Source organism: Microcaecilia unicolor, chromosome 3 (genome assembly GCF_901765095.1).
Source record: "Microcaecilia unicolor chromosome 3, aMicUni1.1, whole genome shotgun sequence".
NCBI classification, from domain to species: domain Eukaryota; kingdom Metazoa; phylum Chordata; class Amphibia; order Gymnophiona; family Siphonopidae; genus Microcaecilia; species Microcaecilia unicolor.
The window spans coordinates 210,301,590-210,317,514 of NC_044033.1; the positions used below are offsets into that span (position 1 = coordinate 210,301,590).

A 15,925-nucleotide genomic window follows, 5' to 3' on the forward strand; every position below is an offset into this window, starting at 1 on the left:
AGGTCTTTTTCTGCCGTCATCTACTATGTTACTCATGTGCACAATTTAGCATTCAGCGGGCAAAATTGCTGAATATTGCACTTAACTGGCTATGTTTTCACTGGTTCCGTAAACCTGGAAATTCAGTGCCGGAGCCCGGACATGGCTCGATATTGAATTTTCTGGGGATAATGCCAGCAGCAAAATGCTGATTGTCACCGGCTAAATATTGGGTTCTAGGCTATTCCTCTCTGGTTACTGCTCCCTGACAAGGTTTATGTATTGTATCTCAGGTGAGCTGTGCTTTGGTTCCTAAGTCTGTAGCACCTGCTCCCTGGCAGAGTCTCTTTCCTGGGTCATAGGTGAGCGCTGCTGTATGTCATGTGACTGTGTTACCTGGGTGGAAAAGAACAACGGTGTCCCACGATAATCCCAGGAGCAGATAAAGGAGTGGAAACAGAACTAGGCTGTTCAGAAAACAGACCGGAGACGTCCAATTTTAGAAGTACTCTTTATTAAGAGGAGACTCAACAAGGTACCGTTTTGGCACTGGAGTGCCTTCTTCAGGAGTCTACATAAATATGAAAAAAATATATAAACATATGACCAATGGGTAGAAACAATAAGTAACATAGTAACATAGTAGATGACGGCAGAAAAAGACCTGCACGGTCCATCCAGTCTGCCCAACAAGATAACTCATATGTGCTACTTTTTGCGTATACCCTACTTTGATTTGTACCTGTGCTCTTCAGGGCACAGACTGTATAAGTCTGCCCAGCACTATCCCCGCCTCCCAACCACCAGCCCCGTCTCCCAACCACCGTCTCTGGCACAGACCGTATAAGTCTGCCCAGCACTATCCCTGCCTCCCAACCACCAGTCCTGCCTCCCACCACCGGCTCTGGCACAGACCGTATAAGTCTGCCCAGCACTATCCCTGCCTCCCAACCACCAGCCCCGCCTCCCGATCTCAACTAAGCTCCTGAGGATCCATTCCTTCTGCACAGGATTCCTTTATGCTTATCCCCGCTTTAGCTCCAGCCTTAAGAATCTGTTGACAGTGATAGCAGCCAAACTTCCAAAATTATTGAGAGTGCTAAACCCAAAATAAAGGGCTTCTCTCTGGACACAGTCAAGGAGTTAGTCAAGCATCCACAGAGCTGGCTCCTGCGATAACAGTAAACGTTTCCCTTTCGTTCAGAGTTGCACTGATCTTCCCAAAACAACATTCTTGAGAACCAACTCCAGTGCCTGAGGTCTACCTGGATCTCCAACTGCAAAATGCTGTCACACAGATAACAAGCGTCTTGACCGGTCTGGAGGGTCGCTGAGGAAGGTGAAATTAGGCCTTACCTGCTAATTTTCTTTCCTCCAGACCCTCCAGACCGGTCAAGAACCCACCCAGTATGTTTTAGTCTAGTGTGGTCTGCAGACTGGTTTGGGTTTGTGCCTCAGGGTTGCTGTGGCTGATAGGTCTTTAGTTCTGGACTTCTCGTTTTTTGAAGTTCAGTGGTAATAGCCTCTGTCTTGTCAGGGGCGGACCGCAACGCTTTGGCGTTCGGTCGACAGAAGCACATTCGTGCCTGTTTTGAGTTCTGAGTACAGGGTTCTATGTATTCGTTTTATGTGTTTGATTGTTCTTTTCTGCTTTGTTACTGATTTACTGGCTGCTTGGGAGTTGGCAGGTGGCTTATACATTGTTACAGTTTTAGTGTTCTCAGTCTCCCTCTGCTGGTAGGAGTGCATAACCCATAAAGTGAAACAATAAAAAAGTAAGCTATTTATTGGGTACCATAGTAACACAGCATAAATGATGGCAGGTAAAGGACCTGTACGGTCCATCCAGTCTGCCCAACAAGATAAACTCATTTTACATGGTATATGATACTTTATATGTATACCCGAGTTTGATTTGTCTTTGCTATTCTCAGGACACAGACCGTAGAAGTCTGCCCAGCACTCTTGTACTAAGTTCTGAAGCTAACGTCAAAGCCCCTTAAAATTTACACTCTAGCCCATCCCTATCTATTCAGTCACGATCAGGGTGTAGACCGTAGAAGTCTGCCCTGCACTGCTCTTCTACTAAAAGTTCTGAAGATTCTGGAATCCTAAAGAGTTACAAGATTCCGGAATCCCAATTAGTAGCCACATTCCACGTAGAACCCCAAAGAGTAGCATAGTAAATGTCAGCAGATAAAGACCTGTACTGTCCATCTAGTCTGTCCAACAAGATAAACTTGTATGTACTACTTTATATGTATACCTGACCTTGACTTGTCCTTGCCATTCTCAGGGCACAGACCGTAGAAGTCTGCCCAGCACTCTTAGGGTACTAAGTTCTGAAGCTAACGTCGAAGCCCCTTAAAATTTACACTCCAGCCCACGATCAGGGCATAGACTGTTGAAGTCTGCCCAGCTCCCATTTTGTTTCCCAATTACCAGCGTCGCCACCCAATCTCCGCTAAGATTCCGTGGAACCATTCCTTCTAAACAGGATTCCTTTATGTTTATCCCATGCATGTTTGAATTCCATTACCTCCCGCGGGAGGGCATTCCACATATTCACCACCCTCTCTGTGAAAAAATACTTCCTGACATTACTCCTGAGTCTGCCCCCCTTCAACCTCAATTCATGTCCTACTGCCTTCCCTTCTCTGGAAAAGATTCATTTGCGGATTAATACCTTTCAAATATTTGAACGTCTGTATCACCAGGTGAGCTGTGCTTTGGTCCCTAAGACTGTGTTATCTACTCCCTGGCAGAGTCTTTTTACCGGGTTATAGGTGAGCTCTGCTCTATGTCATGTGACTGTATTACCTGGCACAGGGTCTCTGTAGTGGGTATCAGGTTAGCTCTGCTTTACACCTTGAGACTGGGTTACCTGTTTCCCTTCTGGCACTTTTATGTCTCTTTCCTTTTGTATCTCTGCCTCAGTTTTCATCTTTTCCCTTCTGGTTGTTTGCACAATTGCTTTTTAGATGCCTATTTACTAACACTTAATATGTGAGAACAGCATTATTGCATGTTATTTGCTGCAGATTTCATTTTATGCAATGGGCTTTGTGGACAGATAATATGCAATAATGCCACTATCACAGGCTAGCAATCAGTAGGTAGAGGCTTTAGTCTTTGCAGATCTGCCTCATTCATTGTGATTTTTGTTACATCTTTCACATATCTTTAATGTTTCAGAGATTTATTTACCTATCGGTTCATGAAAACCTGCCCATTTATACTACTTTAGAAACTGTGCCAGGTTAGAATTTGTGCACTGGTGATAAAGCAAATCATCTCTGTAAATTAAAGAGCAACTTTTAAAAGCAGTCAAAAAGCCTAATTAAAACGTAATCCCTATTTAAAATGTTGCTAAAACTCTACAGGGTTTATAATTTGTGTCATACTGCCCCCTTGTGGTTGTATCGCCTAATCTGTGTAGTTTCTAGAACCACTGCCCTCTGGTTTCCTGCAGTAGGTTTAAAAAACAAAACAACCCTACAACCATTATATGCCATATTTCCATAACTTTGCATATTAAAATAACAATTTTCTTTTGGTAGAGGGACTGGATCATAGAAAGGAAGGAGGGGGATCTCGGGCAAGAGGGTTAGGAGGATTTGGAAAGGAAGGGAAACAGGGAGGAGAGGACAAGTCAGGAAGTGGAGGAGAGGGAAGAGTGGGCGCCAAAAATGATAAAGGGGATTGGACGACTTCCCTATGAGGAAAGGCTGAAGCATCTAGGGCTCTTCAGCTTGGAGAAGAGACAGCTGAGGGGAGATATGATAGAGGTCTATAAAATAATGAGTGGAGTGGAATGGGTAGACGTGAATTGTTTGTTTACTCTTTCCAAAAATGCTAGGACTCGGGGGCATGCGATGAAGCTACAAGGTAGTAAATTTAATATGAATCGGAGAAAATATTTCTTCACACAACGTGTAATTAAACTCTGGAATTCGTTGCCAGAGAATATGGTAAAGACAGTTAGCTTAGCAGGGTTTAAAAAGGGTCTGGACGGCTTCCTAAAGGAAAAGTCCATAGAGCATTATTAAATTGACTTGGGAAAATCCACTGCTTATTTCTGGGATAAGCATCATCAAATCTATTGTGCTTTTCTGGGATCTTGCCAGGTATTTCTGACCTGGATTGGCCGCTGTTGGAAACAGGATGCTGGGCTTGATGGACTCTTCGGCCTGTCCCAGTATTGCAATACTTCTGTATTTATGTAAGTGATGAAGCCAGATGTGAGAGTGGATCCAGGATCAAGAAGGACAACGTATCTGCTCTCCTTCCTGCACTGATCCCTTTTCTCACTCACACTCCTCACCCCCTGCTTATCTCTGCACAGCTTCGTCTATCCCTTTACTCACTTGCCCCCCCTCCCAGCCAAGCTATCCCTTGGCCTTCAGCCCCACACTAGCTCTCCCTTGGCCCCCATCCCCAGATCTTCTCCCTTACTGCCCCAGACAAGTTATCCTTGTGTCATCCCCATCTCTAACTAAGCTCTCCCTAAAAGCAGCTTAAAGGGCGAGCCAGTGAAACACTGACTTGGGGCACCCACGAAGCTTACGGGTATGGAAAACCCGCCTCACCAGCTCACCCTTCACTGCAGCCTTCCTTTACTACACTGCTGTGCAGTCTTTCTGCTGGTGCTCTGCTGGCCCCCTCAGCATTTTAAATAGAGGAAATAAGCATTTCCTGTCTGTTGGGAGTGTATGTAGGGATTCAGGGTTTGTGGAATATTGCATAAGGACCTAGGGACCGGATAGGGTGGAAGAGTGGGGACTTGGGAAATTAGCTGGGGGAAAACTCACCAAGAATTAGGAAGACAATGGGGACCAGATAATTGACCAGATTGGGACCTTGAATATTGTGTTCAATTATGGTTGCCGCATCTCCAAAAAGATATAGTAGAATTAGAAAGATACAGAGAAGGGCGACAAAAATGATAAAGCGGATGGGACAACTTCCCTATGAGGAAAGGCTGAAGTGGCTAGGGCTCTTCAGCTTGGAGAAAAGACGGCTGAGGGGAGATATGATAGAGGTCTATAAAATAATGAGTGGAGAGGAACGAGTAGACGTGAATCGCTTGTTTACTCTTTCCAAAAATACTAACACTAGGGGGCACGCAATGAAGATACAAAGTAGTAAATTTAAAACAAATCAGAGAAAATATTACTTCACTCAACGTGTAATTAAACTCTGAAATTGGTTGCCAGAGAATGTGGTAAATGCAGTTAGCTTTGCGGGTTTTAAAAAGGTTTGGAAGACTTCCTGAAGGAAAAGTCCATAGACCATTATTAAAATGGGAAAAATCCACTGCTTATTTCTAGGATAAGCAGCATAAAATGTATTGTACTTTTTTGGGATCTTGCCAGGTACTTGTGAGCTGGATTGGCCATTGTTGGAAACAGGATGCTGGGCTTGATGGACCTTCGGTCTGTCCCAGTATTGCAATACTTATGTACTTATGAATGAGGGATCTAAGTAGGGCTGTGAGTCAGAGTGGAAAAATATGGAGAGGGGAGATGGCTTGTAGAGATCGGGAGGTAATTGAAAAGGACAGAGGGCTATAGAGCAGGTGAGAGACAAAGGTAGGTGGGGCTGATCTCTGAGGGAAGTTAGAAAAGATAGAAATGGGGAAGAAAGAAGGAGAAATGGGAGCCTGGATAGGGAATAAAGCATAAGAGAGGATCTGGAGGCAGCAAAAGAGCTGGGGCTGCTTTGGAGATGATAGGCAGAAGTAGATGAGGCTGGGGAGGGGATAGGAACAGAGGGTTTGAAAGACAGGGGAAGTAGAAGGCTGGTAGACTAGAGAAGTAAGGTAACAGAAACTGGTAAGTATCTGAAAAGTGGACAGAGGGAGAGTGAAGAATTAAGTTTCAAAGAAAAGCAAACAAAATGATAAAGGGGATGGAGCTCCTCTCGTATGAGGAAAAGGCTAAAGAGGTTAGAGCTTTTCAGCTGGGAAAAGAGACGGATTAGGGGAGATATGATTGAGGTCTACAAAATCCTGAGTGGTGTAGAACGAGTAGAAGTAAATCAATTTTTACCTCTTTCCAAAAGTACAAAGGCTAGGGGACACTCGAGGAAGTTACATGGAAATACTTTTAAAACAAATAGGAGGAAATATTTTTTCACTCAATGAATAGTTAAGCTCTGGAACTCTTTGCCGGAGGAGGTGGTAATGGTGGTTAGCGTATCTGGGTTTAAAAAAGGTTTGGACAAATTCCTGGAGGAAAAGTCTATAGTCTGCTATTCAGACAGACATGGGAAGCAAGTGCTTGCCCTGGGATTTGTAGCATGGAATGTTACTACTCTTTGAGATTCTGAATGGAATCTTGTTCTTCTTTAGGATTCCAGAATCTTGCTATTCTTTGGGGTTCTACATGGAATGTCGCTACTAATTGGGTTTCTGCCAGGTACTTGTGACCTTGGCTTGGCCATAGTTTGAAAAACAGGATACTGGGCTACATGGACCATTGGTCTGACCCAGTATGGCTACCCTTATGTTCTTATGAGGGGGAAAGAAGGAGGAATAAAATCTAGCTATAGGCAGAGAAAAAAGCAGATGAGAGAGACAGAGAAAAAAGATGGAACAGGAGCAGGACAAGCGATCCACAGAATCCAAGGTGGCAACCCAAAGGAGCAGAACACAAATAGCAGACATCCTTTCAAAGCACTTTATCCATGTGAGGTCAAGAAATAGAATAAGCCTGGCACTGGCTGTGTTTCGCCCACGCAAGGGCTGCGTCAGGGGCTGAAAATAACCAAGCAGCATGAGACAGCCACCACCTCAGTTCAAACCCGTTCATTCCAAGAGATGGCAGCCTCACACAGCAATTCAGCAGCAAAACCGGCAGACCTCACATGAATGCCCGATGTACCTGAACGTAACTCGCATTGAACTACTACTGAAAAAGGGATGAGGAAAAATTCAAATAAATAAATTAAATAGGTGATCTAGACTAACAGAGAAGCAATAGTACCTTCTGTTACCTGCAAGGGGTGTTGGCACACATTTATTCAAAGCAACTTTTAATGTTTATGATGTCCATTTATGCACTTTTAGAGGTTTCTTTTTAGAGGAATGGAGTTGAAATGGTCATGATCGTTTAGTTTAGTTATCAAAATCTTGGGGATGGGTGGCATAAGTTGAAGGATAGCCTAGGGCTCATGATTCCCTTGTATCAGTCCTGAGGAAAGGAAGGGAAGGCGACAGAGTGAAGAAGCAGAAAATGGAAATGAAATGCAGGACGGACTTAGGAGAAAACGAACATGAAGTGGCGGTAAAGAGAGACTAGAAAGAGCCCAAGTGGGAAAATAAAATGATTAGGCAAAGGTGAACAATAATTTGATTGTCAGTATAGAGGACAGTCAGCTTCAGCCCTTAAGCTGTGCAGGAACCTTCAGAAAAAGGCAGTTTCAACCTTTTTTCTAACCCCAACAATTCCCAGAACGGGGGTTTAGAGGCCAACCAAATTTCAGTTTCAGATCTGGCACAGAATCTGTCCGGAAATTTGGATTCTGGTTTCAGCCAAAAATGCCTGGGTATTATCTGCTGAAACTGAAACTCCCACCCCCTGAGGTGCTCCCCAAGCATCAGTAGGCCCTCCTCAGGCCTATCTTAACAAGAACCCCACTCTTTCCTGCCTGCTGTTCCCCATTGCCACTGCTGTTTTAAAATGGCTGCCGCAGGAGGTCCTGGCAGCTGTATGGAGACTTGCTCTTGCTTATGCTGCTGCCATCAAAATATAGCTGTCGGGACCTCCTGAAACAGTCTTGTGAAGCTGCAGCAGGAAGCCTTGGTAGCCAAATTTAAAGCGGCAGTGATGTCGGCACTGGTCAATGAGTGGGGTTCTTTCCTGCCCCTGAAGATGCCACTAGATCAACACGGCTTGTTATGGTAGGCCTGAAAAAGGCCTACTGATGCTTGGGGAAGGTTGAGGGGGGGGGGGCTCAGGGGGGTGGCAGCAGTGGCCCACAGGGATCCGTTCTTTGTTTGGTGGACATGGGGAGGGCTGCATCTTCTGACAAGGAGCACGGCAGAGGGGTGGGGAGGAAGGCATGACTTTTCAGCTTTGGTTCTGGCCAAAGCCAAGCCACAGATTATGGCTGAGGATTCAGTTTTGGCTGAAACCAAAACCATCGGTTTCGGTCGACTTCTACAGGGCTTATGCCCATGTTCCTGATGGACAGGGAGGGAGTAGACATTTCAATGGCAATTCAATGGAAAGGCAAGGTTGCAAGCAGACTGAGGGGTGTAGTTATCATGGTATATTATTAAGATGGTTATTTTACCAATATCTCGTGCTATTTTATGCAGTGAGACCTAGTTATTAATAACTGGGGTCAACATATTAATGGGAGCCCACATTGATAAGTACACCCCTGAGTGTTTTGAAAGTCTACGGTATGTAAAGGGGTCTCAAGGGTGGGACTCCGTAGCTCCCAAATTCCAGTGGTTTCAGTTCATGAAGTACGTCGCTCAGTCCCTTGGTGGTGGGGGTGGGGAGCTATGGCATAAGAATGGCTGTGGACCCAGGAAGGTCTTTTCCTTCCCACATCTCTGGGGTTAGAAGGTTGCAGGGTCTGTTTTCATTTTAGCCGGAGATAACCCCTCATTTGTACTTGGGGTCCTTTCTGAACTCATAAGAGGGGCCTCAATGATGCAAAACTCCAAAAGAAAGGCAAGCCGAGGTTTAGGAAAACAGAATTTTAATTTATTTTCATATAATAAATAAAGCTAGAAATATTATGTACACATAAATACATGTAGATTTTTTTTCTTAAAAAGGGAAAGGATTTTGGGGTTAGCTCACACCTTTCTTTCAGTTGTAACTCAAGGTGTTGGACAGACTGGATAGACTGTACAGGTCTTTACCTGCTGTCATCTACTATATATGTTACATTCAGGTACAGTGGGTATTTTTTGCTCCCCAGGGGGCTCACAATCTAAGTTTTTACCAGAGGTAATGGAGAGGTAAATGACTTGGGATCACAAGGAATGGGATTTGAACCCTGGCTTCCCTGGTTATTATTATTATTATTAACATTTGTATAGCGCTACCAGACGCACGCAGCGCTGAACACCTGACCCAGAGAGACAGTCCCTGCTCGATAGAGCTTGCAATCTAAAAATATAGACAGACAAGACAATTAAGGGTGAGGAAAGTACTGGGTGAGAAGGAACAAGGAGAGGGGAATTGAGTAGTGGTTCTTGACCTGCTGGTCTAACCATTAGGCTACTCTCCCACAGTGTGGTGTCACTCTGTTATATTGAAAGGAGCACATGTCCCTGATCCCCCCAGCAAACTTTAGTCATATTTATTAGAGGAGAAAGTTTGACCCATGGAGGGAAGACTGGGAGGAGGGCTTCAGAGGGGTCACCAGAGTCCATAAACCACAATATCCCATCTCTGAATCTTGGCTCAGCTGCATATTCCAATATCTGGTAAATATTAATATATAATGTCCAAATCACTTTTTCTAAGATGTAAACAATATACATAGATGCTTCCCTCACAACCACTTACTACTAGAGTATCCTGCAATATGTCACAACAATGAAAGCCAATGAAACCGGTGCCCTAGTAGAGTTGGTATTATGATACTAACCTTGTAGTATGTTGCCATGCAAGTGAGTAGCATTACTGTCACGATATATTATATGTTACATTATATTGCCACTCCGTCCATCAGAATTGTCACAATATAAAGAAATTCATCAGAAAATACTCTGCATTGAGTGACAAGTTTGCTCAGTAGTTCTGTCATGATATATTGTGACATGGCAGAGTGTATCACACACTGAATGGTACTCTGTAGAATTACTGTTGTGATAAACCATGAGATTTGCTTTAAAAAGGACTAGCCCACGCTGATGTGGTGTAACTTGATGGAGAGAGGCAAGTGGCAACTCATGGACTAGGGGTGGGCAACCACAGTCTTCAAGGGCCACAACCCAGTCGGGTTTTCAAGATTTACACCCTGAACATGCATGAGACTGGTTGGCATGCATTGTATGCAAACTGATCTTGTGCATATTCATGGTGGAAAGCTTGAAAACCTGACTGGGTTGTGGCTTCTGTTATAGACTAGTTGGTTTATTGAGGCATGAGATTTCAAAGACTAGAGTCCACTTCAACAGTGGACTCTAGTCCTTGAAAGATCATGCCTTAATAAATTGGTTAGTCTATAAGTTGCCCACTGCCTCTGTCCATTTTGTTACGAGATTTTGCAATATTCTCCTCAGAAGCTTGACCATATGAAAACACCCTACATCCCCCACCCCCATCACAGTAGTCCAAAATAGGTTTCAGCATGGATTCCACTGAGATTCTGATTAAGTTACACTGGATGTTTCATTTTCCCTCCTCCCCTCCCTGCAGTGGGACATGGAAAGTCGCCACCAAACTCTCAATGTCCAGCCACCCTTTGCAACTTAGCAGAAGACATGATACCTCTGCAAGTGAATGGGACCTATAGTCAAGCTGCCAAAGTCATAATGAGATGGGGGTTGGGACATAGCTCCTCCTCTTCCTCCCAACCCCATAATTATTAAATATTCACAGTCACTGCTGCCCCTCAGAGCATGAAGGCACCAAAGAATGCAGTTCCGGAATCCCGACTTAGGTGCTCCATACCATTAGTCGATGTTGAGAGGAAGTCCCCCTTTTCCAAAGTGAACAATGCCCCTTGGTAGATAGATTTTGACCAAAGGTTTTTGGGTCTTCTCTTGTGGTGGCTGGGGCTCACATCAGTACAGACAGATTTCTGAGCCTTCATCAGTGGAAATTGTGTTGGATACTGCGTGGAGAATCTGGTAACCATGTGGGAAAGATAGATGGGTTGGTTTTCCAGACAGCCAAGTCCCCTGAAGACCACCTGGGAGTATACAAAGTAGAGGCCCATTGCGGGGATCACCATAGAATTATTGACAAGTCTCAGGCCTTGCTGGGTGAAAGTGTGGGGAGTGGAGTCCAGCCATTGCAGGCGGCCAGAGGTATCACGTTCTCCTGGAGGGAGAGAGAATTTGGGAAGGTAAAAACACAATGAAAAGACTGACCCCTTAACACTATGCTGAGATACTAGGTCAATACTGGCTCAGAAGGGACAGTGATTCTGCTGCTGTGTTTGGGATGCTGGGACAGTACCGGGTCAGAAGGGGGAGTGATCTTAAGATCATTCAGGACATTGGGTCAGTGCAGGATTAGAGACGAGATCACCCTTTAACAGCATCAATCAGATCATCAAGTGGTATGACTGTATTGGAGGATCACTTGAGTCAACTTTATTATGAATGTTGAGGAGAGAAGGGGAAATCCACTTATTTGGAGTGCTTGATCCCCAACACTCTCCATTTTTCTCCCCTACAGTAATCCTTGAATCAGTGCTCTCCCCATCCCCACAAGTTTGATCCCCAGAATGATTCTCTCTCTCCCTATCTTCTCCCCCCAAAGTTCATCCCCATTCTCTCGCTCCCTCTGCCCCATTCAACTGATCCCTGGTTTGATGCTTCATCTCCCATTTTTCATTCTTTACCTCACTCTGTTCCAGGACCTTCTCCTTTCCCTCCCTCTCCCTCCAACTCCAACCCTGACCCTCATACCATCTACCCTTCCATACCTCTCCTGATCCCATATCCTCCCCCTACCACAGCCTTCATCCTCTCCATCCTCTTCACTTTCCACTTTTCTCCTTTTGCTTAATCCGCAATCTGCCCTCTTTTTCTCCCCCCCCCCCCTCCCTCCTTCTTCCTCTCCATCCCCCTTCAGCAGGCAAAAGGATTGCTGGTTGATGGTTTCCTTCTCTGCTCCTCTCTTTCTCTTTCTGCTGTTTGAGATACACATCACCTTGTAAGCACAGCAAAATTGAAAGCACTTCAGCAGCAATAGAAGGCCAGGGAGGGTGGAGGGGGTAAATAGGATAGACAGCAAGGAATCCAATGAGATGATGATGTTCTTATACCTTCTAAATGAGCCGCGGTCTTCCCATCATGGTTGGCTTGAAACTTCAAGGCTTCGGGGTGTCCTGGTGTTAAGAGAAAGAAGTATTTTGTTCATTGTCTAGTGCCCAGAATGTTGCAATGCCCAGTGCCCACATCTCCCCCCCCCCCCCCCCCCCCCCCCCCCCCCGTGGCAGCTCAGGGGTAAATTCTGAGGTATGTTAGAAAGTTCTGTAAGCAAAGCTTTTGAAATTCTGTGGCCATGATCCCGAACCTTTCTGCAAACTGGATGGAATCATTTAGCACATTCAATCACGTCAAGTAATTTTGCATATCTAAAACCATTTTCTAAACTTGCTTTGTGTCTGTAGAATCCATCCGGACCTGGCAGTTTTCTCCTTCTAGCTCAGTCAGAACTAGAGCTGGAATATGATGCACCATAAACCTTCATTTACAACTATCAGGGGACTTTTAGCTTCTTTTATATCTGTCCCTGCCCCCAGCCCTGGTCATTGTAGGGATGGTCCTAGCCGGCCAGGTTCCTAGCAGAACCCCGATGGACCTAAATTCAGCCACTAGTTGTCATAAGCAATATGATTCTGTGTCTGCCTTCCCCAGTGCCCCCACCCCCTTCTTTTGGAAGTTTTACGGGTAAAAAATCTCAGGTATTAATGTGAGAGAGGAGAGATAGAATAGATCACAGGGATGGGAAAAGAGAGGGAGGGAGGTAGAAAGGAAAGAGGGAGGACTGGAGATGGGGAGATGTCTCCTCTGGTATTTTCACCCTCTGCACTCCACATTTTGATGGATTTCCCTGTGGTATTTTCAACCCCTGCGGTCTACAGCAGAAGATGGTAGTGCATTCATAGTAACATAATAGATGACGGCAGAGAAAGACCTGTACAGTCCATCCAGTGTGCCCAACAAGATAAACTCATATGTGCTACATATGTATACCTGACCTTGATTTGTATCTGCCATTTTCAGGGCACAGACCATAGAAGTCTTCCCAGCACTAGCCCCGCCTCCCAACCACTAGCCCTGCCTCCCAACCACTAGCCCCACCCCCAAACCACTGATGCACAAAGCTCCAGAGAAGGATCTCATGCTAGAGGACCCTTGAGATATCCCATGTCTCTCTTGTAATATTCCGATTTTCCCCTATCCTCATGCTCCCTCAGAAGTACAGATCTGACTTACCAGCAGCTTCCATGGTGCCTTTTGCCTCTTTCAAGGTGTCTCTGGATTCTTCCTGCAAGTTAAAGAAAGGACGATATGGTTAAAGTAATGAAGCTACGCTGTTTACTGCAAGGTGAGATCCTGCAAGTTGACTCCCCCAAATCTGCATAAGATATAGAGAATACCGTGAGCAATTCTGGTCACTGTATCTAAAAAAAAAGATGTAGCGGAATTACAAAAAATACAGAGAAGGGTGTCAAAAATGGTAAAGGAGATGGGATGATTTCCCTCTGAGGAAAGGTTAAAGTGGCTAGGGCTCTTCAGCTTGGAAAGTGGAAGGGGTAGACGCAAATTGCTCGTTTATTCTTTCCAAAAATACTAGGACTAGGGGGCACGCAATGAAGCTACTAAGTAGTAAATTTAAAACAAACCAGAGAAAATGTTTCTTCACTCAATTGTAATTTAACTCTGGAATTTATTGCCAGAGAATGTGATAAAATCAGTCAGCTTAGCAGGGTTTAAAAAAGGTTTGGCTAACTTTCCTAAATGTCCACAAGCCATTAAGACATGGGGAAATCCACTGCTTATTCTAGGTTAAGCAATATAAAGTCTTTTTTTTTTTTTACTCATGTGGGGTCTTGCCGGGTACTTGTGACCTGGATTGGCCACTATTGGAAACAGGATACTAGACGTGATGGAGCTTAGGTCTGTCCCTGTATGGCAACTCCTATATTCTTATAAGAATGTTGTACCTTGCACTGTTAGATTCTGCAGGAACTCCCAGAAACTTGCATTAGACATGGGAGGTCATCGTCTCCTTTCCATGAGACCCTGCAGGGTGATGTAGACTGAAGGCACATCAGCTCTTCCTGCTCTCCCTTGCTGTCACAACTGTAGCCCTATATTTCCAGTGAGGAACCCACAAGATGTGGCAGCCACAGTCAGCATGACTGTCACTCACCCTGTTATTTCATGAATTATGAGACCTCTGCATTTACAGAAGGGGGAAGGGAAGAATCTAAAAGGAAGTTTTAGAAACCCACAGAGGAAGGACATGGATGAGGAGGTGGACAGAAAGCAGAGAAGCAGATATGGAAGACAGACAGACGGATGGATGGATACTAAAGTCAGGAGGACGGACAGACCTGGGGAATTGTACAATGTGTTTGCATTTCACTCATATCTGGAGAGTGCAGTGAACCCCCCCCCCCCCCCAGGACCAGCCTCTTCAGTCACAGCATCAGGGGGTCCCCCCACCTCATCCCTAGCCCCTTACCTGCTTCTGAAGCTGGGTGTGGGACAAGAAGAGCAGGACAGCAACCACCAGCAGCGAGAGCACACACAGACCTCCAAGGAGTCGGCAGCCCCCTTCTCTGCTCCTCCCCTGCCCCTGTACCGGCTCCTGCTCCAGGTCCCTCTGTGGGGTGACAGGAGTGTACAGGTGTGAGGTGTCCATGTCTGAGTGTTTCCTGGCCCTCACCTTCACGTATTAATAGCAGGATTCCTCAGTGAGGTCACAGGGGGAAACCCGGGTAGAGGAAACAGGGTGGGGAGAGAGAGAGGCAGTGTGTGAACATCGAAAGCAGTGAAAGGGTTTCAGACAGAGGAAGCCAGAGAAAGAGAGAGTTGAACTTCTGCAGTGTCACTTTTTCTTAAGGATAAAATGCCCCCTTCCCGTCACCTATATATGTATATACAAGTCACATTTTATAGCAGTGGTTCACAATCCAGTCCTGGGGACACAACCAGCCAGGTTTTCAGGCTACCCATAATGAATATGCATGAGATAAATTTGCATAAAGTAGAGGTAGTGCATGCAAATTTCTCTCTTGCATATTCATCGTGGGTATCCTGAAAACCAGAGTGGCTGGGAGTGTCCCAAGGACCTGGTAGAGATCCCCTGCTTTGTATTCAGGACAAGATGCTGCTCCTGTCACCATCACTCAAACACAAGTTTCCTCGTATCGTGTTATATTAAGCATCAAGTATCTCCTCCCTTCCTATTACCTCCATCACTTTATATTAAGGACAAGATGTTTGCTCGCCTCACCTTAACTCATTACAAGAGTTATACCCCATGCTAGTTTATTTTAGGAATAAGACACCTCTTTGCTGTCCCTCATATGCAAGCTATACTATATCACGTTATATTAAGGATGAAACACCCGCTCACCTCAGTTTCCTCCATACATAAGTTACACTGTATTACTTTATATTAAGGATAAAACACCTGCTGTTCTGTCTCCCATAGAAACATGACAGCAGATAAAGGCCATATGACCCATCCTCTGTAACCCCCAATTCTACCTGTTCCTAAGCGATCCCACAAGCTTATCCCATGCCTTTTAAAATTCTGGAACAGTCCTCGATTCCACCACTTCCACCGGGAGGCCATTCCATGCCTCCACCACCCTTTCTGTGAAATAATACTTCCTTAGATTACTCCTAAGCCTATTCCCTCTTAACTTTGTCATATGCCCCCTCATTCCAGAGCTCTCCTTCATTTGAAAAAGGCTCTCTTCCTGTACATAAATGCCCTTGAGATATTTCTATCAAGTCTCCTCTCTCCCTCCTCTCTTCCAGCGTATACACGTTGAGGTTCATAAGCCTGTCCCTATAATTTTTGCATTCAAGACCGCTTACTAATTTCGTAGCCGCCCTCTGGACCAACTCCATCCTATTTATATCTTTCCGTAGATGCGGTCTCCAGAACTGCACGCAGTACTCCAAATGGGGCCTCACTAGAGCCTTATACAACGGCACTATCACCTCCTTTTTACTGCTGGTCATGCCTCTCTTTATGCACCCAAGCATCCTTCTGGC

General features: G+C 45.1%; 1 protein-coding gene across 1 annotated transcript; it reads right to left on the reverse strand.

Annotated features, from left to right (window-relative positions):
• Nucleotides 1-10,563: 10,563 nt before the first annotated feature.
• On the reverse strand, nt 10,564-14,558 carry LOC115464340 (lymphotoxin-alpha-like). Its single transcript, XM_030194728.1, has 4 exons — nt 14,379-14,558; nt 13,124-13,175; nt 11,947-12,009; nt 10,564-10,994 (listed from the first exon to the last, which is right to left on the reverse strand). The coding sequence occupies exons 1-4, from the start codon at nt 14,556-14,558 to the stop codon at nt 10,564-10,566; spliced, it is 726 nt and encodes a 241-aa protein (XP_030050588.1).
• Between the last annotated feature and the right edge of the window lie 1,367 nt (nt 14,559-15,925).